Here is a 25,856-nt window from a genome sequence, read left to right on the forward strand (position 1 = left end):
TAGAGATTAGGGAACCAGTAAATTTATAATTAGGTCCAAAGTAGGATAAGAAAGACAAGATTGACCTGATGTTTAATTGTGTGTAAACGTTCGTTTAAAATTCGTAAGTAAAGATTTGCACGATTCATTGAGCGACTAATAGTTTTCGAATTTTATAATCGATCCACCGTTCTTTTTTGCGTGCTTATCATGTGCAAGTAAGGGGCATGTAATAGACAAACATGTATTTTGGATCGATCATTTTTTTGTAAAACAAGTTTTTTCATGTATAATGGTACAATAATACACAAATAAAAATAATTTTAAAAATATAAAAAATAATTCTAAAAACACAAAAATTAACCTCTAAAACACAAAAAATAACGTCAAAAAAAATATCAAAAACACCAAAAATAGCCTTAAAAAACAATCTCATCTACAATAAAAGTTTTTCACCTGCATTGCTACAGTAAAATATTTAAAAAAAACAATCCCAAAAGCAGCTAATCCAAGCTTTGAAACCATTAAATTGGATTTAAATGGTAACGTCTGATAATCTATTTATCCTTTGACACTTGTTTCTTTTAGGGATACCACGAGTATCGATTCTCTTCGCGTCATCCTTGTTAAGCAAATAGAAAGAAGATAAACTAAAATCAGTCAATAGAGGAAGAGCACTAACGACTAACCTAGAATGCTGTAACTAGTTTCACAAATATTACTTGCATAATTCGAAAGATACCGTTTGCCTCAATAACGATCGAACTCCTCTTATTGAACACCAACAAAATACCCTCTTTCCCTTCTAAGGGAGACCATGGCGATCAATTTTCTTCGCGTCCTTCCTCTTAAGCAAGTACAAAGTCAATTAAAATCAATCAATAAAAGGAAGAGTCTTCAACCAAAAAGGTATAATTCATCTCACAAATATCACTTCCATATGTCGCCGTTTGGATTAGCTGTTTTTTGGGGTGTTTTTAAAAAATTTTACTGTAACTAGGGGTGTATTCGAGCCAAGTCGAGTTCGAGTACCGCTATACTCGAGCTCGACTCGGCTATAATATAATTATACTCGAACTCGAGCTCGAGCTCGATCGAGTCGGAGAATCACAGCTCGAGCTCGAGCTCGATTAAGTCCTTAAAAAGCTCGAGCTCGACTCGATAAGGGTACTCACCGGTAATTTTTCAGAATTTATTTACCTATATTAGTAATTTTATAGATAATTTTTTTTAATTTTTTATGTGATACTCGATAGAGCTCGTCGAGCTCTCGAGTATCAAATTTCTGAGCTCGAGCTCGACTCGATAGCTCTAACGAGCAGCTCGAGATCGAGCTCGATGAAGCGAGTTCGAGCTCGAGCTTCTGATCGAGTACACATCGAGCTCGAGTCGAGTAGCTTGAATCAGCTCCACCCCTAACTGTAGCAGAGTTTTTTATAGTATATTTTAGGATATTTAAGAGTAAAAGAGTTTTTACAATATATTTTGGGATATTTTTTAAACATAAAAAAAATTTAGACTACTTTTAAAAGTATTTTTTAAAGTACGTTTTAAAAATTTTAATAGTATTTTAAAAAGTAGTTTCTGAAAAACTCTTGAATCCAAACAGATAATTTTAAAGTTTCTTGACAGCAGTGTAAACGAGTCTAAGCACACCAAACGTCCCAATGTTTGATCAAATTTGTTTGATTATTCTATCTAGTTCGAAATTTTGTTCAAATTTGATTTGTTTATCCATTAAACTGAATTTAACAAACTCTTATCGAGTCAAATTCAAGTAACTTAAATTTTTTACCTATAAATTTTAATTATGTGATAATCGAGCCAAGCATTAATTGAGTTCAAATATTTATCGAACACAAAATGCTCTAAAGTTTAGTTTGACAAACCAAGTTGGAATCAATTCTTATCGAATTAAACACAATTCAAATATTGAGCAGTTTGAATTGAGCAGCTTGATTTCTCTTTTCAAAACTACACGACTACACCTTGATTACGTCTTCTACAAAAGTGAGCGTGGAAGAAAGCGATGTTGTGCCTTGCCTTGACTTATCATTCTCAAGTAAATCCATCCGACACCAAACCCATCGGGCCTACAATAAATTTGGTAAAGATATATCAAATCCGCTAAACGACGTAACTCAGTTCTTGGTCTTGGCTTGTACATTTGGTCAGCGGAATCTATGCCTCACGCAAACTAACAAATTAGGCTGGTTGCAAATTCGACGATGATAAATTACATTCTTCACCTAAATCCATTGAAGATTAAACGATAAACAAAAAAAATAATAATAAAAAAAAGAGAAGAAGCACAACACCTACAGAAGTAGAGAGAAGAATAGACCTCCAAAAAATAAAAAATAAAAAATAAAAAGAATATCCACCAGGCATGCACCATTAGCTTCAGAATTTACAAATAACAGAAAATAAAAATCAATTTATTTCATCGCTCAAATGGCATTCTTCACCTAAAACAATTGAAAATTCCATGCAGACCAGCAAGATAAAAATGATACTTGCACTCACAAAAAGAAAGAACATGCATTATCATCTGCCACGCAAACTTCGCATTTTACCAACAATGAAAACAAATTATGTTGCACATGAAAATTACTTTTTTTTTTTTTTGAAATTTTCTTAGCTTTATAAAGGTAACTTGATTATTAATATATTGGGTTTTTTACCTCCCTAAAAAATCTTTTTCTTTGTCAACCGAGTCGTTTATTTACTAGTGTAAAACTTTTGAAAACCAAATAGATATTATTAAAAAAAATCTAGACTATGATGATTGTAAATTTAAATAACTAATTAGACACTTAGAAAATTGTTATTTAAATTTGTTAAATTTCGGATTAATTTGAGCTTGTCTGAGATAGTGCATTAAATATTCACAAGACAATTATTGCATTAGATCCCATAATCCTTCAGGTGGGACTTTAAATTAGTTCCCACAAAAAAATTATTCAATTTTGAATTCAAACTCTAAAACGTCCGATCATTAATAATATTCCCCTTTGACATTTTCAATACCCAAAATAATATAAATATTTATATAGCAAAGAGAAAGTCACAACAGATAGATTTTGAATTTTGTATCAATTTTGACTAGGGGTGGGCAAAATTATCCGCTAACCCGAAAACCCGTCACATCTGATCCAATCCGATCTGATTTGAAAATTAGGATATCCGATTTTTATTATTTGATCGGGTCAAAAGAGAGTCGAGTACCCGCTAAGATGCAGGGCGGGTTAGGGTCACATAATTAAAAACTCACGGGTACCCGATCCGCCACGCATATATATTTTTTATTTTTATTTTTATACACACACTATAAAATAATAATTTAGAACTAAATAAGTAATTTTATTGAACAAATTGTATTACAAATATGAGAGATTATAGTTTATTTTTTTTTTTGACAAACGATACCAATTGTATATATATTAACACTTGAAATTACAAGAGTTAATTACAAAACGGGGTAACTAAATATCTAGTCACCGTATTATGAGTGACCAACTAGTATTTATAGGAGTACAAACCTAACCAACTATTTACAAGAATACCCTTACTAACTTATTATCTACAAGACTACTGATATTCTCCTAACACTCTCCCTCAAGTTGGAGCATATATATCATAAGCATCCAACTTGTCACAAATGTATTTTACCTTAGAGCCCCCTAAACTCTTGGTAAACAAATCAGCCAATTGATCTACAGACGGTACATGAGATGTCTTGATGACTCCGTCAAGCAATTTCTCTCGAATGAAGTGACAATCAACTTCAATATGTTTTGTCCTTTCATGAAACACTGGGTTAGACGCAATATGGACAGCCGCCTGATTATCACACACTAAATTCATAGGCTGTTTATGCTCAAACCCAAGTTCAAGTAACATGCTCTTCAACCAAACCAATTCACACACAGTGTGAGCCATAGCGCGGTATTCAGATTCTACACTTGATCTGGATACAACTGTTTGCTTCTTACTCTTCCACGACACTAAATTACCACCAACAAACAAACAATATCCTATGGTCGATCTTCGATCTGAGACAGAACCAACCCAATCTGCATCACTATATCCTTCAATATCAGTGTGTCCATGATTTTGATACAACAACCATTTTCCAGGATTATTCTTAAGATACCTGAGAATCCGTACAACAGCATCCCAATGACTGGTACGAGGGATATCAAGAAATTGACTCACAACACTCACTGCAAACGAAATGTCAGGTCTCGTTACAGTGAGATAATTTAATTTACCCACAAGTCTTCGATATTGCTTAGGATCATCGTTTTAATTAATTTTTTTTTGGGAGAGAAATTCTAGTATTCTATTCTCCCCCGTTGTTCCGGGCCACTTAAAACCTTTGGCCTTGTTGGCTAATCAATCCTCTATCTCAAAATAAATAAATAAATAAATAAATAAAAATCCCTATATCTCTATGTCAAGTATAATAATTCTAACCTAATTCACCAGACCAAAATTAATAAGTAAATAAATTAAAAGATATTTTCCCGTAAGGTCAACGACATATTTTCCCCATTTGATCAACCAAAAAAAATTAGTACTTCGATTGTACTGAGTGAGTAATATCCCTCTTTGAATGAGTAATTATTGAATTTTGATTTAATAACCGCATAAGAGAGTAAATTTCTCTTTGAACGGTAGGTCAGGGATTTGAACCCCCACTGCAATGCAAATCAAGTTTCAAAGCAAGACTATAAAGATGTTGATGGGGGAATTCGCGCACCATAAGCCCTAATTCATGAAGTGATCAAGGAGCAGATACTTTTCTGATTTGGCGTCGTCTAATTCTTTTAGGGTGCGTCTAATAAAATTAAAATATAAAAATTAGAATTATAGAGATGTTATGGTTACCTAAAAAAAAAGTAATTTTCCACTTTTTTATCAACGCACAAATAAAATAAGATAAAATAAAATAGGCAACACGAAGATAAAAAATCTATGGCAACACGTTGTTTGCTGCACTCGTAAAAATTCGCCGCCCATCATATAAATACTCCTATGTCCATTTCTCTCCACTTCTCTTTATACAGAGAGAGAAAAGTATAGCCACCTGAGATTTCCGGCGACCACCTCGCCGGAAAAAGCAAAAGAAGGCAATCAGTATTCGGGCGAAGATGAAGCAGAGGACCAGGACAACCGGAAATGCTGATGCTAGTGCTCATGGAGTTGAATCGGTCCATTCGGACCGGAACAACAAAAGAGCAACAAAGAAGATGAAATTCCAGCAAAAATTGTTGAAATTCGAGTCCTTACCTGATTACATGCAGGATAATGAATTCATCAGAGACCATTACCGCTGCGAGTGGCCGTTAAAATACGTCGTTTTGAGCGTCTTCTCCGTCCACAATGAAACTCTGAATATCTGGACGTGAGTTTTCGTTTTTCTAATTTTTTTTCCCAATGTAACTGATCGCCCATTTTCATTGAAAAAATTCAAGTTTTGCAGCTCAGGTTTAAGCTAGTTGAATTTGGTGCTTCTTTTTTTTTTTTTTCTTAGCTAGCAGAGCATTTGGTAATGTGGTTTTTTTTTCTCAGGCATTTGGTTGGTTTCGCGATATTCTTGTGCTTGACGGCGGTGAGCTTGACGGAAAAAGCGACGGTGGAGAATTTGGTCGGAAGATTCTTCAGGTGAGGACATTTTCGTCATTTTGTTGTTTCTTTTAAGCTATTCATCCTTTCCCGTACTAGAATTTTCTCCTGGAATATGAACTATTTTGATAAGGTTATTAAACTGAATTAGTAGGCCGGGGACTGATGGACCGTTGATGATGAAGATGAACAAGAAAACCAACGGCTCTGATGCTTTTTTCCTAGTAAGTCTCCTCTTATAAATTTTGCAAAGTCACTAAAATTCAACGGACAGCACGGTACTACGGTAGTGGGGAATGGGACCCAACAAATTACAGGACATTTGGCCCATAATTTGGGGAATCTTGTGACCGAGTCCCGCGCCCATGTGATCTTGTGATTTGCTATGTCGATTTTTTGTTTTTTTTTTTGAAACATAGAGTCGATTTTTTCAATCATGGTGTCTTATTACGCAAACTGGTTGCAACTAATAAGAGGGTTCGTAAGGTTCTAATTGATTGAAAAAAATGGTGATAGTAGAAAAGAAAACGAAATAAAGTAGATGAGTTTGTTGCTAAAAGAGCATGACAAAATTGCAATCTACTACGAGTATAGTAGAAGTAGCTTTTTCCTGTTCTAGAGGACCCGATTCTGCTTATCTACATTTTGATTTTGTTGCTAGTTTGACTTGCACATGTTGGTTTCCTAGCAAAGGGCTGTCGAGCAAGTAGGCTGGAAATCACGTAGACTCGTAGATCTAATAAAATTAATGGCAAAATTAGATGAAATGGTCTAAAATTTATATTTTTGATAATTTAATGGATAAAAACATATTACTAATGGTCAAGTGGCCAAATCTTGACTATTGAAGAAGTCTAGTGATTACCTGGATAATTTGCTGGTCTAATATGGATGTTAAAGAGGAGAAAATGACTTCGTAGACTTGTAGGTCATTTTTTTTTTGAAAAAAGACTTGTAGGTCATGAAGATTGGAGGAAAAAACATTAGAGTCAAATAACTTGCTCTGGTGGATGGCACACTAATACATCTGACCTAATTTACTTGATATATTTGATTGCAGGAATCATATCTAAGGCACATTCCTAAACCATCAATCTTACATGTGAATGGAGATTCTGATGTTATCCCCAAATGGCCTTGGTTTGTGTTCTTAGGAGGGGCTATGTGCTGCATGGTATGTAGCTCTCTTGCCCATCTATTTGCTTGCCACTCCAGACGTTTCTATCTCTTCTTCTGGCGCCTTGATTATGCTGGCATTTCCTTGATGATAATCTGCTCCTTCTTTGCCCCTATATACTATGCTTTCTCATGTCACCCGTATTGGCGTCTTTTTTACCTGGCCTCAATTACTGGCTTTGGTAGCCTTGCCGTGGTCACCCTCTTTGCCCCTGCTCTATCCTCTGGTCGTTTCCGTTCCTTCAGGGCAAACATTTTCCTCGCCATGGGTTTCTCAGGAGTAATACCAGCAGCACATGCCGTCATTCTTTATTGGCATAACAGCCCACACATACTAGTAGCTCTTGGATACGAGATTGTAATGGGCTTTCTATATGCTGCTGGAGCAGGATTTTACACGAGTAGGATACCGGAGAGATGGAGACCAGGTGCATTTGATATTGTGGGGCAGAGCCACCAAATCTTCCATGTGTTGGTTGTTGTTGCTGCTCTTGCCCATAGCGCTGCCACTCTTGTAATAATGGATTTGCGCGGAGGGTTACCAGCCTGTGATGGTTGAAGCGTATGGTTAGCTAGATGCAGCAGGGCTGTGATCTTCGAATGGATTTTATATATGCATTCTTTTCACGGTTCACGCCTTCATGAAAGATACGATGAGGTGAATGCTGTTGCAGCTTTTGTTTTAAGGTGGTGGTCGTGGGTGTAAGAGTAAGATTAGAACCATATATTCTATTGGATTGTACCATTGATCCTTGTTGAAGAGGATTCACATCTGGTCTGGAGGAGGCTTCTTGTAAGTGTAAGACCTTCATTTCTTTTTTCCCCTTTCCTTTGAAGGGGACATAGGTCAGTCAATATAGGATTTTAATGACAATTGTCTTACAATAAGGTGGACCATATTGGAAATCAACCCGAATCAAAAGGTGCCATCATTCAATTATACGACTCCAGCCATCAAAAGGTGGTGCAAAAGGATGGAAATTATGACAAGCTATACAAAAATATGAGCCAGCAGTACAATGTTTTAAATGTGGGCTCTCATTAATTTATCACTACTGAAATCATCTAGTGCCAATCTCCCAATTCCTTCTCATTACTGCGCTCTCAAAAAATTTTCCATCTCTTCTTTAACAGTTGAACTTACTACTATCCTCTGTGAACTCGTAAAGCAGAGGTACAACAGATTTGGATCTATTAATTGCCAGAAGATAAACTTTCCAAACGGAATCGCAGATGAATTAAACCTATTGTCGACTTCAAAAGATTCCCGTTACTAACAATCCACTCCGCTTCATTTTGCCATGCAAGTAGTTATGGATAAAGAGAAGCCAAGTTCACTTGCTACAATGAAGACGAGAAGGAAAGAATTAAGTAGGAAACAATTGCAGACAGCAAACCTGCCTTTTATTTATGCAAATTTTCAATAAAGATCACAACAAATCTTTTGAACATCCCCGTTAGATATTCTATGTGGTTCGAGCAAGGAGGAAACTGGCGGAGTTGAACTGTCTTCTTGTCTGCAAACACAACGAGAAATAAAGGCCTGCCTAGGGGTTTTGTAGCCTCGGGATGACTTCGATGCTTGAGTTAGTGATTAGGAGTTTATATGGACGAGAAAGCAGATGAGACTACTGTGTTACCTTTGATTATGGATAATGGGAGGTGTTTATAATTCCAAGTATTAGTACAGATTTTGAGAAATCACGGTGAATTGATTGATAGCCATAGGGGAATATTAGGTCGGCTCCTAAGCACGCGATTGTTGACCACCATAGCCTACATTTGGCATTTCTAAGAAGGTTATGCTGCCTATCGCATATATTTCTTACCCTTCCATTTGGTCCTCTTCCCAAAATTATGCTCACAGGAATGTCTCAATTCCGACAGCAATCGTAAACGAAAATACGAGCCTGCATCAATTGTTCGTTTTTCAAACCTTCGAATTTTACTTTTCAGTATTCCGTGGCTAGGGCTGACAGCCAAGAACTGATCAGTTTCTAATTTTTCATTTTAAATTAGATGAGAGATTTTATAATCCTGTTTACGAAGGGTAGGATGTCGAGTGATTTTGTTTCAGTTTAACTGGTACAGAGGAAAGAAACAAGCATACTTCCGGAGGACAGAGACCCTCTTACCCAAAGTCCAGGATTTCCAACTGTGCAGGTGTGTTGTTGCCCTTTCTTGAAATTTAAGCATGAAACGAAAAGAAAACCGTGCAAGCCCCCAAAGTGAAATTTGTTACACCACTTTCCAGCAGATCACTATAACAAAATCTTGAAATTTTCTGAAATGGCTCCTTTTGGTTGCACTTTTCCCAGGTATTGCTGTCGACCTACATCATTACTATAAAAGGTGTACACAATGTATGATGCTTTTAAAAGTTAGCCATCAGGAAGAACAGTTATTAGACAGCTGCAGATATCAATTACAAGCTGCACCTCTACCTAATCGACCTTAATCAAACCGCTGAGATATCTATCAATTCAGATAATAGCGTTTCACAATTCACGTAAGATGATATTTAGCGAAGTAATATTATCGTTGTCTAAGAATACAGAACATAATGATATTGATCCTGTTGCATCTCTACTTTGGAACATACAAACTTCAGATCCATTTTGATCTTCTGATCGACAACATGAATAAATTAGTGGGTTTGTTACTTTAGCGATCATTATGTTACCTACCATATTGTTCATACTCAATAGCAAATTTAACGAAGCATATTTGCATACCAATGAATAGCAGAGCTCAACCTCGCCCCGAAAAGAGAATGGTGTATATAAAAGCCCAGACTGCAAAAAAAAACTTATTCATGATCCTTTAAGTTTCAAGATGCCATACAGACTTAGCAGCCTAATATGTTGAGCCTTTCAAGTCTGTGACTGCTGATATCTTCGGCTAGCCTAATTATCAAGTAATTGGAACCAAAGCCAAAAATCCTTAAATTACAACAAAGCGCAACTGGGATGAGAAACTATGACACCCTGGCAGATCTACATTGCACTTCACGGTCATCATTTGTAGAACGCCTGAAGATGCAAAACTCCTACAAGGTCTTGCTTGGTTAGTAAAGAACCAACAAAATTGAATTCCAGAAGAGAACGAAACAAGTTAAACCCAAAAGTGCCGTCCTCCATCAAAATCTGTTGCTCCCTCGGTTAATTGGCAATACAACTTACTGATTTCAAGGTAGATAATGCTGATTTGTACAACATATCAATCTGTTCTCAAAGTGCATCATCAGCCAACTCATATTTGGTACCTTAGCAGCTATAATGGTCCTTCCCAAAGGATAGAATCTCAGCTATAAAACTTCATGACTTTCTCACATATACCAAGTCTCACTAGTTGCTCTTGGCGCTGTGGCATTTCCGACGACTTGGCTCTAAGACTGTTCAGTTCTATCAAAAGTTAATAGACTTTCTCAACTTTGGACCTCAACAATCTCAGTTTCGCCATCACTATAATCTCCCCAACGTTTGATTTTAGTGTTCTCCACCACAATGCAACCACAGCTTTCTTTTGCAGCAACAATCTCAGGAATTGGAGTGGCCGTACCTGTGGGCTTTTCTTCAGGATCTGTACATGATTTTGCAGCAACTCCAGACTCATCATCACATGGTTTTTCACCAATGTCAGATTGATCCTGCTCACCTTGCTCGACTATTGAGCTTTCAACTGTCAAGTTCCCGGAGGACTCCTCACTACTCCCATCTGATGCTACTTCATTCTGATCTTCAGCATGTTCTGTAGCACTTGCAACTGAATAAGGTTCTACAGATACTATTGGTACTGGTAACCCATCTTGAGTCACTGGAAAAACATGCAAGGGTGCTGGAGAACCATTTGGTGAAACTAGTACACCATTTTGAGATATAGTATAAACATTTGGTGATACAGCAGTACCATTTGAATAGGCTATATAACCATTTGGAACCCATGGCTGGCCAGGTACAAACTCAGCCGCATGTGGGTTCATTGCTCTTGGCAGGCTGAAGTGACTTCCATCCCCATTATGTTCAGCAGTCTGGTAAACAGTTTTATTACGTGGAACCCGATTCCCTGATCGAGTATAACCACCTGAGAGTCGGGGACCATATGGAACTCTTGCAGTTGCTGACTGATGTGGTGATCTACGAACTGGACAAACTGGAGCCAGTGGTGGAATATTTACAGGAGGCGGCAATATTCCTCCAAGCTCTTTAAAGCTTTGCACTGGAACTGAGCCAGAAACTGGAACTGTTGATGGATTAAATGGAGGTGCAGTTGCAGAAAGCTTCTTGCTTGTTCCTTTTCCAGCCTTAGTATCCCCTTGTTTTTCTCCTTTGGTTGGCAAAGAGCTTGCAATTTCTTTATCTTCATTTGCTTCATTCTCAGCAGAAAGCTTCTCCTGTTTAGCTTCTACTTCATTTTTTTGGTGAAATGTATGTTTTTCTGACAACAGGGTGGTATTTTCTACCGAAGTAGAAATAGGTTCATTCTCAGATGAAGCTCCCTTACATTTGTCATCTTGTCTTTCAAACACTTCAACTTCGGAAGTGCCAAGTTCTGACTTTTCAGAAGTAACAGAATTCTCAGCTTCCAAAACAGAACCTTGTGCTGTTTCCCCTTCCTTGCTTTCAACAGTACTCTTTTCTTGTTTACCCTCAATAACTTCAGATCCTTTTACATTAGAACCTCCAGTTTCATCTCCTTCTAAAGATTTGACTAAGGTAGTCGCTCCCTCTTCTATTTGTACCATTCTGTTGGCATTTTCATTCATTTGCTCATCAGGATCCACTGGTGATTTCTCTTCAGTGGGACTCTTAACTTGTCTTTCCTCCCCATTATTCCTTTCTACCACTTCACTTGCAAATGTCACACCTGTCTCCTTGCTTGATGGCAGACTTGTTTCTGCAGAACTTTCATTTGGAAACTTTTCAGTCACTGCCTTCACAATTGTACCAGGTGGAGCTAAAGCAACTTCTTTGTAGGAAAAAAGCTTTCCAGCCGTCTGAGCACTGACCGAACTTATGGTTTGACCAGCCTTACTAACTGGATCAGTATGAGCGGGGCTAGCTGAGGCTGACTTTGGGTTAGCTGATTTTTCTGCACCAGTACTTGAAATTGCAGGATTAATTGACTTAGGACTGAAGCTAGCACTCTTTCCAAACTTCTTTAGAGCAGGAGTAGGTGTGGAAGCAGCAGCAGACTCATCAGGTGATGTCCTTGGAGATGAGAAATTGGTACTTTTACCATGGAATTTGGATACCTGAGAAGTGTTCATGAAGTTGGTGTTCAGCTTTGCGAGGCTGGGCCTCCTTGAACCAGGAGGCTTGCGGCCTATAGCTGAGCGACCCTTAGGTAAAGCTTCTTGCCAACCTTCTTCAGATATATTATCCTGTGCAAGATCATCATGATCATTTAATATGGCTTGCTCTGCTGAAAATAAATCATGTTTTTGGTCACTGTTTTCCACATATAGCAGCTCAGATTTGTTCTCAAGATCAGATTTATTCTCTTTATCACTGGAATTCTCCACCACAGAATGAGCTGGTGACAGCAATTCATCCTTGTTATATTTGTCTTCAACAGTCTCCCCATTTTGTCCTACTTTGGCTTTTACCTGCGTCATAATTATGATATTCATCAGAATGTAGCAGCATACATTGAAAGTACACGTAAGAACCTCAGAATTATTAAAGATTTTGACCTTTGCACGAACTTGTTTCTTTTGGGCATCCCGTACTTCGTCCGGTATTATGTAATCCAGCAAATCTGACACACTAGTACAACAAAAAAGTGGAACTATGCAATCAAGAACCATAGAATCCATAATGCCGTCACAGCAATTTTCAAAATTTAATTCTTCTATATTTGTGATGAAAAAGATGGTACCAGAATGGGATTATTTGGTTTTAGAGCCTGGCTGGGAGTGCAGTGCTTTCGCCAAAAAGGTAATTTTAGGTGATAAAAGTACATTTGAGGTTTCTGGTGAAAATCATTCCATAAATTCAGGAGTAGTTCTTTTGGAGCTAAAAGAACTATTAGCAAAAGCTCAAATTTGGTGCTTTTAGAATAGTTTGTGTTACAAAAATAAAACATAAAATTTAATCAATTTATCCTCTATTATGAACTCAATAAAGAGATAAATACATTTTAAAAATTTAAAATTACACATTATCTAACCCAATAAACACTTATCGAAGTATGCATCCAAGTAACATGCTTAACCACTTAATAAGTGCTCTTATTAAAAGCTCTATTAAGTGAAATATTTTGTATAAGCCACCGCAACCCCAAACCGCCACTTAAAACGAGTTTTAAGTCAGCTCCTTTATGTTTTTGCCAATATAAGTGGATGCACTGAAGGTTTACCAAATACTATGTAGAACTTGAGCACACCAAACACGTTATGTAGAACTTGAGCACACCAAACAGGTTTTTGATTTCGCTAATGGAAATCCATGCCTGTTAATTATACGAATTTGAGGCACTCAAGAGATTCAAGCATTTCCATTAACCCCCATAAGGTATTAAATTTAAGAGATTACTCCAATTTAAGTATTTTCTCACAGGATAGAAAATGCAAAATGGGAATGAAAATAATAAACAGAATACCACCTTAAATGTCCTTTGCTGGAGATAGAAGCATCTGGTTTTGGGGTACCATTACGCACTGCTTCTTGCTGCTCCAGGGCCTTAGACTCAAAATATTCAAGCCATGCAGCCGCATCCTGAAGAAACATCTGATAAGATTGAAATATTTATCAACTGAAAACTATTCAGGCTTTGTTGCAAGATAATTTGTATCACCTGTGTACGAAGATCATCTGGTCCAAGTTTTGCTTGCAGTATTTGAAGAGTGGTTTGTTCATGCTGAACGCTCAATGAATATGCTTCCATCAAAGAGAGAGCAATTGCTATAGCATGATAGCTGGCTGCAGTCTGAAATAGCCACAAATGTCAGTTTTAACATGCTAAAGGAAAGCTAGAATCCATTATGCTCAATGCACAAGGCAGAGAAAAGAAGAAATATATAGAAACAGTGATCTTTTGTTTGAGGAAAGCCCTTGTTTAAATTTTTGCAAAGATCTGCTTACTTTTGTAAATCAGATACACAGAAAATTAGTTTTGAGTAGATTTGCACAAACAACATATCCACAACCAACCAACATTTACAACTACATTTGGTCAGACCAAATGACACCAAAACAACAACAATAATAATAACAGATGATGATGCAAAATAACTGACAGATTGACAGCACTGAACCAAACCCACATAGTTTGATCAACTTTTTCATGAGGTTAGGTGTTTTCGTGGACATGTGCATATGTCCACAAGAGCAGTCATTCAAGAGGGAGAGAAGTTTAAGATTCCATTATAATTTTTGCCAAACATAATTTGAATCTCTGGTAATTTTCCCAAAAACCATGACTATGCACTAAGAATGGTTCTACTAGATAATAGCAAGACATCTGCTGGAATATACAGTGGAGTTTACATATACATATACACACACACACACATATGTATATATGTATTTGTGTGTGTATGTATGTAAGGGTCTTGTATTCTTTGCAGCTAAAATTCAGTATTTTATGTTATCTCCCCTTCTTTATGCCTCCCTCTGAGAGAGAGAGAGAGAGAGAGAGAGAGACCTGGATATGATCAGCTCCAAGAAGTCTTTGGTTGCACTTAAGAGCCTCATGGAGGTATCTAAGAGCAACGTGGACATTGCCCAAACCTTCTTCCATCATTGCAACATTAATGTAGGTGGCAGCCGTATTTGGATGAGATGGTCCACAAGTTAGATGCAAGAGATACAATGCACGATTGACATACCTATGGGAAACAGACAAATATTATTCAATGAAAAACAACCAAGATCATATAAACATCTGTGCCTCAACATCTCAAGACTCAAGAGATAGTCCTTTAGCACCATGGGGATTTGCCTTGTACATGACTTGGTGTTTGTCCGTCTTAATACTCAAAGAACTCTTTCACTCCTATTTTTAATAAAAGTAAGTAGATGTCATGTTCGATTTAGCAAGTTTAAGTCTTCCACTCAACCAGATTATCAACATAAATATGTCAGAATTTTGTTAAGCATATTTTATATAGTCAAGAACTTGTTACAAATCAACAGCTCATGCACAATTCTTTTACTGCACATTATTTTTTTGAACTTACCAGTCAAAGGCCAAAAGATTAGCAAAAGTTGGAATTTTTTCCAGGCCCAAAAGGTTGCAGCTTATTTAGATTATAGTTAGTGCCAACTAGATAAGATTCTAAAGCCAAATGGATGATAGTGTACAAAAAATATGATTATGACTATGACCTGTTTTCCTTGACTGTAACCAGCTCACTGCAAAGATTTTGCATTGATGGCAATCAACTACAGCATCTTACAGAAAGAATATTGAACCATAAGTAAAGCAAATAAACTGCCAGAGCCACCTCTTAATAACATTTCAAAGTAGTTAAGTTTCCAGGACCTTTAAGTAGAATCACAAACAATGGGAAACTGGACTACAGTTCAAGAGCAGATCAGAATATAATACATACATATAACATGCTATGCAGAACTGTCAGCCTGGAGCAATGACAAAAAATAGTTTGGCACAGATCACCTAGAAATTAAACCCATGAAAGCAGTAACAAGGAATTAAATGGTCAGATAAAAGCAAGTAAAAGGAACTATGGGAATAAGAGATGCAACTATTGTTGCAATATGATGTTCATGCTACCAAACAACTAAAATTGTTCTATGTTCTCCACAGCAGGACCAAAAACATACATATTCTTTGAGCCGTCAAGACAAATTTGTGCTTGGTCCTCTAGAAACAAGTGGTGGCCATGCAGGCTACCTGATAGAATTTTCAGTAATATAGTAATTTTCACGTTGTTGATACATTTAAAAATTTTTTCCATGTATTAGAACAAGTAAAGATGTTTAGCTTAAAATAACATATGTAAGTTCATTGAGAAAGTCAACTGATTCCTTAACCAATTCTCATCACTTGTACCGTTTTTGTCATTAATACATTCCTATCCTCTACTCTGAAAAAATCCAGAAAAAATTACTTTACTTTCCAGCAAAACTAAAGCGAAAGGATTTCTGAATTTCCTCTTTAAGGGACAAGTTAGGTGAAATAGCTGCAGATTAAGCAATGTACCTTATCGGTAATTTTGTAGTAAAGGTGACTGTTTTCTAAGTAGGCAACAAAAGCAACAAGAACAATCAACATTTCAATAAGAATCTATCTAGGTGAAAATTCTTTCAAATTTAAATGTATTTGACCTACTTTAAGGCTAACTCAGTATGCTGGAGCCGATAGTAAAAGACAGCCAAGTCTCCGTAACTTTTCATTGTGTCTGGATGATCAAGTCCAAGCTCCCTCTCATTTATATCCAAAGCTTTTTGCTGGTAAATTGTAGCCTGAATGGTAGAAAAATGGTAAAAGATGACAACAGAGTTAAAAAGTTAGTATGTGTTTAATAGCATGATAAGTAGAGAAAAGTATTTTGACAGTATCATGAGTTCTCACGTCATACTAGGTAAATCAGAAGTATATTTGGTAAAAACCATGTATTTACATTTTAAGATGTCAAAGTACGGGTTGAAAATAGAAATATGTCATTGAAACTTTACATCAATACCAGCAATGCTGGCCCTAACCGTGCAACTCCATTGGTTCTTCTACAAATATTTACTTAGACATGGATTTATGCATCACTGCATTTTCTACTTTCTTTCAAATGCTCAAGAAATTAAAATATCATATAACAATTAAAGGTCCCAAAGATCTCCAAGAACCGAAAGAAAAGAAGAACCAATATTTTACACCCTTCTAAGTGAGAAGCAACATATAAAGCATAAGCATGGTATGTGTTTCCTCCAATTTATCTTTACTACATTGAGTGAATGACTACAGAAAGTCACAAACTAATAGACATTCCTCTAAAATGTGTAATAGTTTCTAAAGGTTTGGGATCTGATAACCTGAGAATTGTTGAAGAAGAAATGCATGAAGGAGCTAGGGCAGTAACCTTCACATCGTCTAAAGATTTACCATTTTTTTTAATGACCAAATTAAGATATTCTACCATAAAAGTTATTTGCAGTGGAGAACACTGGCTCACCTTCTCTTGCGATAAGGCTACATGATCAATTTCTCGTTTAATCTAATACAAGCAAAACTGTATCTCATTGTGTTTATTATAAACAAGTATTTATATAAACCAGTCCAATTTACTCTTTGTTGACCAGCTCAACAAACCAATTAATTCAATTTCGAATACTCACAGCAAGGAATGATATGCTCCATTTTTTCTGTGAATAGTTTCTTCTTGATGTTTCAGTGTAAGCTGCACTCTATATCCATCCAAAGGATTTGCCAATTGATCATGGGTTCCAGTATTACATTCATACCTGATTAAAATCTCCAGTATGGTAGAGAACCACAGCAAGAAGACTATATGCTCCGGCTGTCATTCTATGGTAAGGTCCACAAACTGATACAAGTTTGGAGAGTGCCTGCAGAGTACAGAATGGAGATTAGCATCGTCAACAATTCAATCTAGTCAAAATAGATCCTTGAGTTGCCACGGAGATGGAAGTTTGTGTTACCTTAGTTCCATAATTGACAGCATCCTCCAATTTACCCTTGTCCAAGGACGTTTTTGACGATTCCAACAAAGTACGCCCATCAGCAGACGAACACACAACATGCTGTAGGGAAATTTAAATGTCGTAATTAAAAATTATTCAAAATCAACTTTCACTTGAATTGTAGAGTTTTATACCTTATATACAGGTATCATGCTTATAATGTCCGTCTTCTTAAAAGGGCAAGATGAATCCATATCATAGTCCCTGGGAACAAGCTCTAGTCCAACCTGAGAAAAGATGACATCTTTTTATATAACTGTGGAAGATTATGACATCTTTTCTTAGTTTGAGAAGTAACATACTTTATGGCAAAGCCCACGAAGAATCAAAAACTTTCTGAGATCATGGCTGTTTTCGTCCTTCCATTTCCACCCAAATCTATTTAAAAGAAAAGTTTTCACCCACTTCCACTTCAATGTATCATCATCAGTAATTTCTGAATCAGCATTTCCTCTAGATGCTGTTCCTAACAATACATTTAAACATGATGCAATTGATGAGGCCAAGTCACCAGCATTATCTACTGCTGCTACAACAGCATGCAATACATGTTTGTAAGCTCGAACAACCATCTCATGTATACAGAGTGATTGTACATGAGGAAGCTTGTCTGCAAGTTCAACCTGGCATGACAGCACAAAAAATAAATTTTCAAGATTTATTGTTTCTTTGGTTGTTAATAAAGAATATAGAATCTTAAGTTGGACATATTCATGTTTGATTACTCATTGAAGTGTGAAAATGGTGTTCATCCATATAATTTAAGATATAAAGGTAGTAAAAGAAATTCATCTAACAAAAATAAACTCATAGAATTTTTCATCAATGACAGTGAACTTTTATCAAAGTCAATCATCTAACAGTTACAGGATTTAAACTTACTTCTGCTGATATATTTATGAATCAGAACAAATCATCTTAAAATCAACTCATATTTTTCATAAAGATAGTTCAGCTACCTGAGTGTAAAAATTCTAGAAATACCATATGAAAACAGCATTTCGCATTTCAAAATGCCTGAATAATGCAGAATAGCCCTCCCATGAGTAGATATAAATTATTACAGAATTTTAATGATCATTCCAAAATTTACACCTCGAACTTTTGTAAAAATTTAGCATCACTAATTTTGGTGTTTCGGTTTCAAGAATGCTAGATGCGGATGTTTCCAAAGTACAAGCTTCTGCAAGATCACAGCTAGTTGTCATTTACAATAATATTACTATCTTAATGATGTGCTCTAACTTTCTGGCTTATTGCCTTGATAAAAGCCTGCTCACTTTATCACAGATTCACTAGTCATAAGATTCATCAATGATTTTCATATATTCAGTGATGCAATAGGTGTCAGAAGATGGAAAAGCATAAATGAATTGAACTATTACCACGCATCCTAAGGAGAACATTTGCAAACCCCTTGTATGCATGAAATCAGTTAATGTCCTTCCGTCAACTGGTGAAAGTTCAAGGGAGCCAAAATCAGCCACCTGTCAGTTTGGTAAAATCAATACTTGATGCTCTTTATCATTTCAATGAAACCAATAGTTGCTGGTCTTAAACTCCATTAATTGAGATTTCAAAGCATTAATAAGCTCCTATATAAAGAACGTAGCAAGATGTATAACACACCAGTTTTGGAAGTGCAGTATCAGCATAGTATTTGTGTGCCATCTCAATCAACTCGCTGGGCGACTGCCAACATGAATGAAACCAAAGCAATCAAGTTTTAAGAAGACTAAACCTCTTGGAGCACATACATCATTTTCCCGATGGTTAGACCATTAAAATTTCTGAAGAGTTGTCTATCACATATCACAGACAAAGCTAAACGCAATGCAAAAATACTCTTGCAGGTGTTAGTTAGTACATGAATCACAGAAAATAATACAAAATCAATGCAACTATGTCTTCCTTTATAGAGCAGTTAGCCAACCTTTAGGTGAAGACCAGTCTCTGACTCTTTAAGGCGCAAATATGATGCTTCAGAAAGCAATTCTTTCCACATCGTTTCTTTTGCCTCATCTAACGTTGCTAGCTCTTTCTTTCCCGCACCAAAACCATCATTTGCAACCTCTTTTCTTTGCTCAGATTTTGAGGCTCGGTCATCCGATTTTTTCTTAATATCCGTGAGCAGTCCACCACTTTTTCCAAGCCCCTTTACAGCTGGCTCAGCTTTAGCTTTTTCACCTTTTTTAGAGTCAGTTTTACCTGAATCTTGATTTTGTAAATGTTGCACCCAACAGGCTCCCAGCTCCCATCTAACTGGTTTTGGTTTTGCTTGTTTAGTATCCTCTCCTTGCAACCTCAACAAACTTTCACCTAACACCTTTCTTACCAATGACCTAGAAGTGCGCAGATCTTCAAGATCTGTAATATTTGATCTTTGAACTGGGCTGGATGTCTGGGATGTCGATGTCTTGTGCAATAGCATTCTCAAGCTGAGATGAGATGACCAGACACTGGTTACTGACAGTATCATTACTATGAAAGAAAAATGTAATATTAGCTACAGAAGTTGCAATGAAGCAGTGGTAGATCCACAATTTTGCAACTTGGCTGGGGGAAAGAGCTGGCAAATTTGGAGATAGAAATGTTGTATATAAGTTTATCTTACAACAATGGTTGCAAGAGGGAAATGACTGAATCAAATGAAGTAATTTTTTCCCTCAAGGGACAGAAATAAAAATGTATAAAAATTGCAACAATGGTATAATGCTACATAGGGTTTAAAACAAGAAAATAATCCTTTAAGGACAAGGTAATAACGCCAAAAAAAAGTATATTTGAAGACTTTTTTTTTAAGGCCTCAAATGTTTCTGAGAAAAAGTCAGGGGACCGGGAGTGAAAAACTTAAACAAAATTTCAAGATCTTGTATAAAAAGGATCTATATAAAGACCACCCTGCTGCTTTCCCCCTGCCTATATCAATCCATTGTGAAATATACATACAACATATGCAACTAGAAAGTGGCATGCTTGATGCATGTAGTCGTGCCATGAAATCTCATAGTTAAGCAAGTGCCCAATATCTCCTAAGTTTTCCGTATGCTAACTATTAAGAAGGAAGGTTGTTGCTCTCATTAGGAGTAGAATTGATATTTTACAACAATTTTTGCATTGTGAGAGTTATGCAAAAGTTTGGTATATATCCATTTTCAAGTGAGGATTCAATGACAGCATTATGAATGGCCATTTTGAACCAAGAAAGCATACGATTTCAAACATCATAGGAACCATATACTAATGTAAAGGCAGGAAAATTCTCAAATCTTGAAGCCAAATGAGAACTGACCTATTCACGTTCAAGGCATTTGCGCCTCCCTCAGGCTGGTCGTCAATTTCAATTTCCTGGGAAACTAAACTATCATTCTGATTTGTTTCAGCTACTACTTTGACAATGGCTGTATAGCCACAGTGTTTAACAACCACAACACCCAGGGTAGAAGTATCCTGCAAGAAAACAATATGTGTGAATAATGAAAATATATTTTTTTTCCTCAGAAAATGTCAAGAACAGGAATGACATCTGGAAAAATTTAAGAAAATGAAGAACAGAACGTATTGCTAAACTGACATGGACAGTTGCACTTTCATCTGCAGTTATGCCTTTAAGTAAATTTCGCTTAGTAATTTCCTCTTGTGACATTCCAAGAACTCGACTGCCATCAGTCTTGCAATCCAACTTCATACTTGCATCAGCCACATCCTTTGTCACCCCAATGAATAAATCTCCAAGTTTCTCTTCATATTTGATGGAACTAGAACCAGTTGTTGAGTGCTTGTTATTTTCCACTAAATTCTTTATTGCTGCAACAGCTTTAAAGACTGAAACGTCGATGAATAAACTGTGAAGTAGAAAGGCTTTCCTATCTCGAGTTTGCCTTTCCTCTGTCGTCTTACATGGCATTGCTGCCAAAATTGCAAATTCTTTTGCCCACTGCCTATTATCATGCTTCCCATCTCTTCCTTGTCCACCTCCATTTCCTCCCCAATTTTCATCTTCAACAGGCAATGGTGGAAATGCCAATGGCTGCTCAGCAACAAAAGGTGGTACAACCCATGTATTCGCTCGAAAACCATAAGGAAGATTCCCAAACTGAAAAGAACAACTGAAGTTTACAACAAATTGTTGTTCTATATGTTTTCCATCCCAAATATATGGATCAAGACAGAATGACGTACAAGAAATACTTACTTTATTGTGCTCAGTGAAAGCTTTCAGCAGAGCTTTATATGCCTGATAACCACAAGATAAAGTTGAAAAAATAAGTGATCAAGCTTACTGAAAGCATGAAAGGAAATAACAGTTAGGGACTCAAAGCAAGTAACATGGATCATGGCCAAGACAAATCCAAAGTTATGAGCTTGTGCCTCAAGATTGTTTACACAAAACATCTTGTCTTTACGAAGGTGATAGACATTAAACAGTACTACTAAATTTGCTCTTTTTCTCCGTTTTTTCATAATTTTTCTCTTTTTAAAAGTTGCGAAGTTAGTAACTATAAAGTTTAAGCATAAAAGAATCTAATCTCTTTTTATTTCCTTTTTCTTTTAACCTCATATGTTGGTATTAGTAAAGTGTAACCTGTAAACAAAACTAATTTACTGGTGAAATGCCTAGCTCATCGCGCAAAGTATAATGTAAACATAGTGGATCTATTTTTAGCAAAAATAGCCCATTGGTCAAAAAATCAATAAGGTAAAATGGTATCGGAAATCCTGATACTTACAGCATCAAAAGCTCTGCTTAATTGCTGGAGTAATCCAACCAAAGAGTGGCTCAGAAGAATTCTTCTTCCAGCTGGATAAAACCCTTTCTCACAAACAACAATTGTTGTTGGCTTTCCACTGCAAACCCTAACCTGTAACAAATTTAAAGGTACAATTCAATCAAATACCTATAAATAATTACATAAAGAAAAAACAAAAAAGAAGAATTTATCATAGTTACATCAATTTGGAAGAAATCATCTTCCAATTTATCCTCCAGAAATGGTCGATTTGATCTCCTAATATCTGCAAAAATATATTTGTTCAAAAGATGACAATTAATACGAGATAACATACAAATTTTGGACAAAAAATAGCAATAAATGATTTTAAAATAAAAAACTTACATTGGATGGGAGGAGTCAGATGAGAGAAGGAGAAAAAGTCGTAGAACTGCCCGAGCCGCGGCGGAGGACACATCATAGCTGCTGCAGCAGCGCCATTATTCTCCGCCGAGCCTCCGTCGGCGGGGATAATCTCAGGCTTCGGTTTCTGGGAATGAGCAGCGGTGCCGGGCTTCTTGTCGGAGAGTTTGGGCCTAGAAGTCGGGTCGGAAACGACATTTTCCGGGCCGGGTTCGGACTCTGAAGAGCCGGAATCCTTATGACCTGTATCCCTTGAACCGGGTTTACTGTTCGGTTTCGGCGAAGAAGATGAACCGCCAAACGATGTCGTGCAAGCGACAATGTCGAGTAGTCGTCGAATATGGCCCACGGCTTGGCTTTCAGTATAGTCCTCTGCAAAATTTATTAGACAATGGCCCCTATATTTTGTGATAATCGACCATAGCCACAATACTCTTGATGAAAAATAATTTATGTCCTACCATTCAAATGTTTTTCAGTATTTTCAAGGATCACTAAATTATAGGTCTAATAATTATCCACGAGATAAGTTTTATAAAGCGTTCTAGACCTCCCAAATCATAAAAATCAAATGTTTTTCTACAAGTGTCGTATTGTTTGTGAGAAATAATTACTCGATTTGAACAATACAATATTGTGTTTTGTTAAAGAAAAGAAACGTTTTGGAAATGTAAAAAGTATTATTATACCTTCAACAATGGTGAGATGGCACGGTTTGAGAGAGGTGATTTCGACGGAATCCTTCAGCCGTGGGCCTTTTACCTGCTTGGAGGTGCCCAAAAAAAAAAAAACTATTAATTAGTTAACTAATTAACCAACAATAGAATATTTTATCCTGGAAATTTTTTTTATTATTACTTCTAAAAAACTTGAAGAAGTTTTTGGAAAATATTAGCTTCAAAATATTTCTCATATTTTACAAATTAAAGTAAGACGTTCAATTATTACTTGAAGAGCACAAAACATTATCCATTCTCTTAACACGATTCTTTTTTATTTTTTTTGGTCAATTTCTGCAAGAGTACTATGCATTCAAAAAGACAAAATGCGATTTTCCCGGATGATGCATCCTCCTCATACTTGGGCTGTTGGTGAGGATTCAAATCTCACCAGCAGCGAAAAAAATCTAAGAATTGTGTCATAGCACTCCCTTGGTCTAGTTAGTTGGATCTGTATACCCACTAACCCCTACAACAGCCTCCTTAGGTTCCCTTCCCTCTAGATTAGGATAGAATAGGTTATACAAATATATCGTTGCTGACAAAAAAAAAATAATAATAATCATGGTCCTAAGTTCCTCGTCCTAGCGGGTCGGACACAACTTCCTTTTGGTAAGTTTGGCAAATGATTTTGCACAGCTAGAGTTTTAATATCACAACAATAATATATTTATATTAATTGTCAAAGCTAGCTAGCATTTCGGATCAATCTTTTTAGCGTTTTCTTTTTCTTGTAAAAGTGGGAGGGGAATGGGTTAGATTGTACAAAAGAAAAGAAAGAATGTAAGGTAGAAATTTCGCATTCTCGCACGAAGAATGAAGAATGCTGTACGAAGGTGAGAGCACTGACCTCGTGAGACATGGAGTAATTGGTTAGATGGCATGTCTGAACATGGACAGCTAAAAGCTTTCTCACATCCAAAATCTTGTCCGTCGATATTCCCTGCAGTAAAATGTCCTCCAATTGGTGCACTTTGGTGGTGTTAGCAGAATTGGCAGAAGGCCAGAACATGCACTTACCTTAAGTGTCACCTGTGAATCCTCAGGTGTAGCTACTGTTAATTCTATAACTGTAGGCATTACTGCAAGAAACCCCAAAACAGCTGTAATTAATCAAGACTGAACTAACTAATTGGAAGACCAAAAAACTGAGGGTTGTTTAACACACACGCACGTATGAAGAGCTTTCGACCAATAACATGACAATAGGTAATAGCGCCACAAAACAGAAGAGTAAAAGGGAACTAAACTTGATGTGAAATCTGTGCAATGTTGCGGGAAATTGAGAAGTTTTGGCTCAAAAAAATGTTTTGTACTTGATGCAATTGTTATGATAATATGAATACTGTTCTGTCATCATGGTAATGTGAAAGCTGAAATGTTAAACCAATGCTTCTCGCCTAAAAGACAAACACTAGTGGGACAAAACAAAAGCATAGTTGGAGAAGGAAATTAGTGAAGGAAATGATAATATAAGATGAGCAGAATGGCAAACCTTTCTCTTCTTTCTTCTTCTTGTCTCCTTTAGCTTTGTGGGGTTTAGCTTTTCCAGTTTTAGGAGCCATTTTCTTCTTGAAACGATTGGGTTGTAGATAACTCTTGCTAGTTTACAACAATACTATAACCAGCTTCACTTAACTAAACAGTCGATTGTTCTTGTATTACAATTCAAAATGCACTGTAACCCCTTCTGCTGTTATTAGATGATGACTCCTACCAGTGCTAAATGCACATAAAACAGACTATCTAATGCTCAACTTTTCTGGGCTAAGCTAAATAGTTGAATTCAAGTGAAGAACAATAAGAAACGGAGTAAAACGCAAACTTTGAATAGTGAAGAAAAATGCTTCAGAAGTTTCAAGTTCAGCTAGTTTAACTGGTGCAAAGTGCAGGTTGGAATTGCTATTGTATACATTTTTTTGAAGTGGAAGCACACTTTGTTCGAGAAAAGGGGCATAGTAAAGGAAGATACAGAGGGGATGATAAATGTAGCGAAGTAAGGGGGTCCAAGAAGAGAGGAAGGTAAAGAGGGAAAACTAGCTCTCCTACTTGTGTTTTTTTTTTTTTTTTGAGTTTTGAGAGGAGCACAAGATAAAAGAAATGAGAAATAGAAAGAGATCGAGGAGAGTTAGAGGTGGATAGGATAAGGTGACCCAAAACCATGGCACTCGTGTTTGTACACAAGCAGTGGAATGTAAGGTTGGCAATTTAAGGCCTCTCATTTCACTAGCTGATCATCCGCACGTCTCTCTCTGCAATTTTTTGTGCCTTTGTCATTGGAAGATTGGGTGCTAGAAGCAGCTGAAGAAATTCAAGAGACTTATCTTCGTTTCATTTGACCGTTTTCTCTCATTGAGAGGTTTTCATTTTTGGCCTGATTTGACCGGCAATAGTTCGATTAATTTGGCCGATTGATTTTATGCGCTTAAGTTAGTGCCACGTTCACATCTATGTTTGTTAGTAGATGTTTGGCGAAAGTCCAAATTATAGACGATCTCCTCCTCGTAGTTATACGAAAATTTGAAGCTGTTCCTCAGACAAATGGCATGGAG

At 36.6% G+C, this 25,856-nt stretch overlaps 2 protein-coding genes across 4 annotated transcripts; one reads left to right on the forward strand and one right to left on the reverse strand.

Moving 5' to 3' along the window:
- Window positions 1–4,958: 4,958 nt before the first annotated feature.
- Window positions 4,959–7,726, forward strand: LOC113691514 (heptahelical transmembrane protein 2-like). 2 transcript variants are annotated; one of them, XM_027209672.2, is made up of 4 exons: window positions 4,959–5,389; window positions 5,557–5,649; window positions 5,762–5,834; window positions 6,671–7,726. In XM_027209672.2, the coding sequence occupies exons 1-4, from the start codon at window positions 5,136–5,138 to the stop codon at window positions 7,343–7,345; spliced, it is 1,095 nt and encodes a 364-aa protein (XP_027065473.1). In that variant the 5' UTR covers window positions 4,959–5,135; the 3' UTR covers window positions 7,346–7,726. The 2 variants fall into 2 exon arrangements, with proteins under 2 accessions (XP_027065473.1, XP_027065474.1); XM_027209673.2 differs by having other exon boundaries at window positions 4,962–5,389; window positions 5,765–5,834.
- A 1,856-nt stretch (window positions 7,727–9,582) lies between these two features.
- LOC113692972 (protein REDUCED CHLOROPLAST COVERAGE 2) lies at window positions 9,583–25,388 on the reverse strand. 2 transcript variants are annotated; one of them, XM_027211567.2, is made up of 23 exons: window positions 24,800–25,388; window positions 24,325–24,386; window positions 24,155–24,247; window positions 23,275–23,347; window positions 22,568–22,957; window positions 22,402–22,466; window positions 22,181–22,312; window positions 21,646–21,687; window positions 21,025–21,546; window positions 20,743–20,900; window positions 19,384–19,888; window positions 19,080–19,142; window positions 18,836–18,937; window positions 17,753–18,073; window positions 17,585–17,677; window positions 17,409–17,510; window positions 17,211–17,315; window positions 16,084–16,217; window positions 14,434–14,617; window positions 13,585–13,716; window positions 13,393–13,505; window positions 12,482–12,554; window positions 9,583–12,394 (listed from the first exon to the last, which is right to left on the reverse strand). In XM_027211567.2, exons 1-23 carry the CDS (start codon window positions 24,867–24,869, stop codon window positions 10,214–10,216), a joined length of 5,715 nt encoding a protein of 1,904 aa, XP_027067368.1. In that variant the 5' UTR covers window positions 24,870–25,388; the 3' UTR covers window positions 9,583–10,213. The 2 variants fall into 2 exon arrangements, with proteins under 2 accessions (XP_027067368.1, XP_071909084.1); XM_072052983.1 differs by having other exon boundaries at window positions 13,393–13,517.
- Window positions 25,389–25,856: the final 468 nt, after the last annotated feature.

Source organism: Coffea arabica, chromosome 6c (assembly GCF_036785885.1).
Source record: "Coffea arabica cultivar ET-39 chromosome 6c, Coffea Arabica ET-39 HiFi, whole genome shotgun sequence".
NCBI lineage: Eukaryota > Viridiplantae > Streptophyta > Magnoliopsida > Gentianales > Rubiaceae > Coffea > Coffea arabica.

Coding starts and splice junctions, on each gene's coding strand:
- LOC113691514 (XM_027209672.2), top strand. CDS start 5,136: ATGAAGCAGAGGACCAGGACAACCGGAAATGCTGATGCTAGTGCTCAT. Junction 5,650..5,761: donor TTGGTCGGAAGATTCTTCAG/GTGAGGACATTT, acceptor AAACTGAATTAG/TAGGCCGGGGACTGATGGAC. Junction 5,835..6,670: donor GCTCTGATGCTTTTTTCCTA/GTAAGTCTCCTC, acceptor ATTTGATTGCAG/GAATCATATCTAAGGCACAT.
- LOC113692972 (XM_072052983.1), bottom strand. CDS start 24,869: ATGGCTCCTAAAACTGGAAAAGCTAAACCCCACAAAGCTAAAGGAGAC. Junction 22,467..22,567: donor TCTGACTCCTCCCATCCAAT/GTAAGTTTTTTA, acceptor ATATTTTTGCAG/ATATTAGGAGATCAAATCGA. Junction 18,074..18,835: donor TGTTCTCCTTAGGATGCGTG/GTAATAGTTCAA, acceptor CTGTCATGCCAG/GTTGAACTTGCAGACAAGCT.